Genomic DNA, 5,364 nt, shown 5'->3' on the forward strand with positions numbered 1-5,364 from the left:
TGACAAGTTGGTGACCGTTGGCTCATTGGACGAAGGCGACATTCCGTTATCCAATCGCTGGGAAGGCCAGAGAGAACGCTGTCTGGATTGGTCGGAGGAAACATCTTTCTAGGTTCATTCAACAAAGCACTTGGCGTGGGACTCGACTAGGAGCGCCTTCTGGCCAATCAGAGAATGGAAAGGGGTGGGCCTTGCCTCAGGAGTAGTTTATCGCTCAAGCAGGGAGGGGAGGGGGCGTGGCCTAAGGTCTCCACCTCCCCGTTGCGTGTGCGGGCATGAGGAGTGGGCAGGGCCCGCGAGCCGGGGCGGGGCCAGCGGTGTCAGCGGCAGGGCCGGATACGGGCGGCGCCGCAGCCGCCGCGGCCCTGGGGATGGGCGGAGCCCCGGCCGCTGGTGCTGGTGGCTACCGCCGCTGCCGGAGCCCGAGCGCAGCCTCTGGTTCCGCGGGTCGTTGCTTCCCAGGGAGGCGGTATGCTGGGTAAAGGAGTCGTTGGCGGTGGCGGCGGCACCAAGGCGCCCAAGCCCTCTTTCGTGTCGTACGTGCGCCCTGAGGTGAGGGGGGCGCAGCGCAACGAGATGGGGGGGCCGGGGCTGAGAAACGCCGGGACCCCCTTCCTCGCCACAAGAGGGCCATGGGGCGCTTCCTGCCGGCGTGTGGGAGGAGAGCCGGGTGGGTGAGGTCCGCATGGGCGCTCCGGAGCCTTTCCGCGGGCTGGGGTATGGACCCCAGACGCGGGCAGGCAGGTGCCGGATCGTAGGGCCCGGTTCGCTGGCGACCGGGTGAAGGGGCCGGAGCCGGAGAAGGTGCTGCGGCCTGGGACGCCCCGGGCCGCTATGGAGAGGAACTGGGGTCTGGGCTCCGCTGGACTGGGGTAGGGGCTGGGTGGTATCCCAGGGTGGGCCTGTGCAGAGCCCAGAGCCAGGGTGGGTCTGCCCTTCCCTTGGAATTCCTCAGTGATTCTGTTGCTCGCCTGTCTCGCTGCCTGCTTGTTTGATGCCGTCGGCGGGACACTGCACCGATTCCCACCATCCATCAGGAGTGTAGCGAGGATCAGTGACTCTGTCCGGAGGACCTGGGATAGGCCCTGCCGTCCCCTTTTTTATTTCCCTCAGTCTTTTCTTTCCCCTTTCATTTCACTCTCTCACCATCACCCATTCTAGCCCTCCTCTATACTTCAAGTAGTTTCCCCCTGGAATTTTACTACCAAGAAGTTCATTCATTCATTCAGAAAATATACTTTGAGCTCCTACTCTGTGTCCGGCAACGTTCTGAGCATTGGGGTGTTCAGCAGTGAACAAAAACAAAGATCTCTGCTCTCTTGCTTTAATTGAGGGGAGAGGAGAAACCGTAAACAGTAAATACGTAAGTAAATTATATACCATATTAGAAGGCGATAAGTGCCATGGAAGGAAGGAGGCCTCTTTTTGCTCATTGCAGGTAACATTTGAGCAAAGGCTTGAAGGCTGTAAGGGACCTGAGGGAAGAGTAGTCCGGGTAGAGGGAACAGCCATTGTGAAGGCGGTAGATTAAGAGTGGGTTGGAAAGTTAGAGGAGCACCAGGAGGCTAGCGTGGAGGAAGCCCAGTGGGCAAGGAGGAGAGTCATAGTAGAGGAGGTCAGACATGTAAGCTATGCTAAGGGAGTCTCGAGCTAAGCTCCTAACCCAGATGCCTAATTAGATGCGTTCTCATTTTGGATTTGTGAAGGTCTTTTCTGCTGCCCTCTCCGGTACTTTAATCAGTAATGTGCAGAAGCACTACCAAATCTGTTGCCTCTGGTTATGCTAAGGATATAGGTGAGAGGCCTTGATCAGGGGTTGCTTCTCTAAGACCCCTTAGGGCCTGAAGGTTTTGCATGTGTTTCTTTAAATGTTAAGATGTGTATTCTCCAGTGAAGAGTACCTTTTAAAAGGGTCTTATTTTTAGGTCCTAATTTTCAAATAAAAACCACTTCCTCTGTTAACACTTAATAAGGAGTCTAGGTCATCTTAAATTTTCTGCAGGCTTCCCGTGGTAGTATCACAGTGTTAAGTAATGTGTTTGGTTCTCTTTGTGTCTTTTTTAATTGAGCCCTGGGTAGAAGTGCAAATGCTCTTTAACCTTTCCTCTTCAGTGAGATTAAACTGCTGGTAAAAAAAAATCTCCTGAACTGTGGCCAGAGTTCAAGAATGTTCAAATCCTTCCATCCACCAAGTACTCATGTTGTAATTAAGACATGTTTTCTCTCTTTGCCCACAGTGCCTGATATATTTCCTTTGAGGGATAATTAGGGAAGGGGAGTGGTTCAGCCCAAGAATAAGCCTGAAATGGTCACATTTTTCACATCCTTATAGTTCGCAGTTTTGTTTTCTTGCATTAAAATAATGCTGTGTAGACACAATTCTTCTTTGCTGTAATCGGTCTCTAAAAATACTTTGTAAAAGCAGAAAAATCTGATCTTTCTGCTTTTACAAAGTATTGTGGATGTTTTTTCAAAGATAAGGCTAGGAGAGGGTAAGGAAGCAAATTATTTTTAAGTGTATAGTTTTTGCCAGTGAGAGGTTGTATCTTTTTTTTTTTTTTCCCTGTCATCACATTTTTGGTCATGCGTGTGAGTAGCATTGAAACACAGCTTGTATGCCTCTGAGCACTGCGTCTGGTCACCTTCTGTTGGTTCACTCAGTAGGAGGAGTTCTGTAGAACTTAACTAAGACTGCCATTTTTCTGCCTCTACTTTCTTTCACTGCCTTTAGAATATGTCTTGCTATCACTTGTTTGTCCACATTTTTTCTTTTGTTAGCTGGGAAACCGCATAGCTTCTCAGGGACCGTTTTGTCAGTAGAGCGCTAAGCTGCCAGAACAACCTTTAGTCCTTATGATGTAACACCTGCCCTTGGTGATGAACTTGGACATGGGCTCATCATATCTCAGGAGGCTCAACAGCATCTGCCTTCAATATGCCAAAGAGTCTACGAAGAGTTAGCACTTAGTGTTAAAAACAGAAGTGCTAAACTGAATATCTGAAGGTGATGCTTTTAAACTTTTTTCCCTTGTAATCAGAAAGAATTGGCATAGGGCAGCTGTAAACAAGGGTAGTCATTAATTCCAGCTTTTAGAAGTGGACCTTTGCCAGAGTAATTTGGACTCTTCTATCATTGATTCTCCTAAATCAGCGAATATGAATGTTAAAATCCTGAAGTGTAATTTAGACTCTTTGGTCATGTTTTGTAAACTGTCAGAGAATTACAAATTGATCAAGCAGGCAAGTGGGAAACAGATGGCTCAGGGAGCTGAGGAGACCAGGAAGGAGAGATCTAGAGCCATTTTGGTGGTCTCTGATGGCTAATACCCAAACATAGCTGGCACCCCCCTCTCAGTTTAGCTCCAGACACAGTGTGCAAAGGATGTGGATGCCTCTGTTGTGAGCTGCTAGCTGCTGAGGTCTATTTCAGGGAGACATTTGGTAATGGTTTGAGTGCCAAATCTGTTTTTCTTGCTAAATAAAACAACTGAATTATCATCTCAGAAGCTCTAAGTGTTCATTGTAGAAAAGTAAAATATTGATAGGCAAAAAACTTTTTTAAGAAAAATTATAAACTTATTAATAGCTTGGAATATATCTAACTGGATACATATATATATGAATATATATATATTTCTTTTTTTTAGCCAAAATGGGGTCAGTATTACTGATCATACTGTTTTACAATCCACCTTTTTTGCCAAAAATACATATTATAAACATCTTTCCGTGTAACTTGTTAACCTACAACATTATTTTAAATCAGACCTATGTTCCTCTACAGAAACACACATTTGATAGGGAGAGGTTAGGAGGCACAAAACGCTAAAGACAGCAGTGTGATGTGTAATTGACTCTCTACTTAGTCATCTTCTCTGATGTGTGTAATTGACTCTCTACTTAGTCGTCTTCTCTGATGCTGAATGAATGATTCTTCTCATCTGTCAGTTTACTGTCAGACTGGAATATGAATTATAAGCACTGGTTTGATAAGTTATAGTGATTAGAAATGACTGTTCCTGAACTTGTAAATAGAAACCATTAGATAGTCCTTAGAGAAGGCTTTGATTTAGTAAGAGCTCATTCCATCATGATAAGGGAGTTGAATCAAAGCTTTTGAGGGCTCTTGTGTTCTTTGGAACTAAAACCAGGAAAAAATTAGTTTTTAGAGTGCCACACCAAAAACCCAAAACCCAGAAACCAAGCTCACTGCCATCAAGTTGATTCCAACTCATAGTGACCCCTTTTGGGTTTCTGAGGTGGTAAATCTTTACAGAAGTAGATTGCCCAGTCTTCCTCCCGCAGAGTGGCTGGTGAGTTTGAACCACCACCCTTGTGGTTAGCAGTCACAGGTAACTCAAATACCTTAATTTTTCCCCCCATTTTCATTATATTGTCTTTTATTATCAGTGTCTTTATAAATTTGGTCTTTGTCTTTAGGGGTTGGAAACATTACATATAAATTTATAGCTATATTTTAACATTGTACATAGTGCATAATACTAAAGATCAGATGTACAAAGAAAAAAGTGGAGTTGATCATAACTCAAATATGTTTTAAGTCATAGACTGCCCATTTTTATATATTCCAAATGTGGTTAAAATGTTTTCTTTGAATATAAATTTAATTAAAGAAATATTTTCTTGTAGAGTTTAGTTCAGCCTTTGACTTGAATAGACTGATAATAGTTACCCATTACTTATTTGTAGATTTTTAGATTTGGAAGAGAATTGAAAGATAATCTACTTTGCCACTCTTAGACATCTGTTATACAGATATGGAAAGTGATGCCCTGCAAGGTTAATATCCTGCCCAGGGCACAGAGTTATTGCAGAATAGATTATGATCAATCTCCTAGAAGCCACCAGTGTGAGTGGCTAAGCCATGCCCACAGAGGCTCAGGAAAGGTTTTATGTTGACTTGGGAGGAAAAAGACAAGAAGAGAGATGAAAATTGAGTAAAAAAATAAAAGAGTCAAAAAATATATATTTTTTTAAATTGTAGATTTTTTGTTTCATGTGTGAAAAGTTGGCATTGTTTCTCTTATCGAGTAGATATCTTGGATAATCCATTCAAGAAAGGTCATTTAGTCAGACTTGATGAAACCTAAGCTCTGGTGGCATAATGCCTAAGGTGTTTGACTGCTATCCAGAAGGTTGGTGGTTCAAATCCACCAGCCACTCTGTGGAAGGAAGACTGGGCAATTGCGGTGTAGTAAATTACTTAGTGTGGCTTTTCTACCCATAAGTCTTTGTAAACTCCAAGGTGGGAATTGCTATTAGCAACTGAGGAGATCCTGATTTTAAAGTCGCCCACCTGGGTTATTTCTGTTGGGCGTGGCACAAAACAATGTTCTGGGAGGT

General features: G+C 44.4%; 1 protein-coding gene across 1 annotated transcript in view; it reads left to right on the plus strand.

Moving 5' to 3' along the window:
* Window positions 1-471: 471 nt before the first annotated feature.
* The window catches only part of MTMR12 (myotubularin related protein 12), a 134,556-nt gene continuing 129,663 nt past the window's right edge, over window positions 472-5,364 (plus strand). Inside the window, exon 1 of the mRNA XM_007951604.2 lies at window positions 472-552. Within this exon, the coding sequence (XP_007949795.1) occupies window positions 472-552 (81 nt within the window). The remainder of the gene's footprint in view (window positions 553-5,364) is intronic.

This window comes from Orycteropus afer, unplaced genomic scaffold (genome assembly GCF_000298275.1).
Source record: "Orycteropus afer afer isolate SDZICR_OR568_19922 unplaced genomic scaffold, OryAfe1.0 scaffold00302, whole genome shotgun sequence".
Lineage (NCBI taxonomy): Eukaryota > Metazoa > Chordata > Mammalia > Tubulidentata > Orycteropodidae > Orycteropus > Orycteropus afer.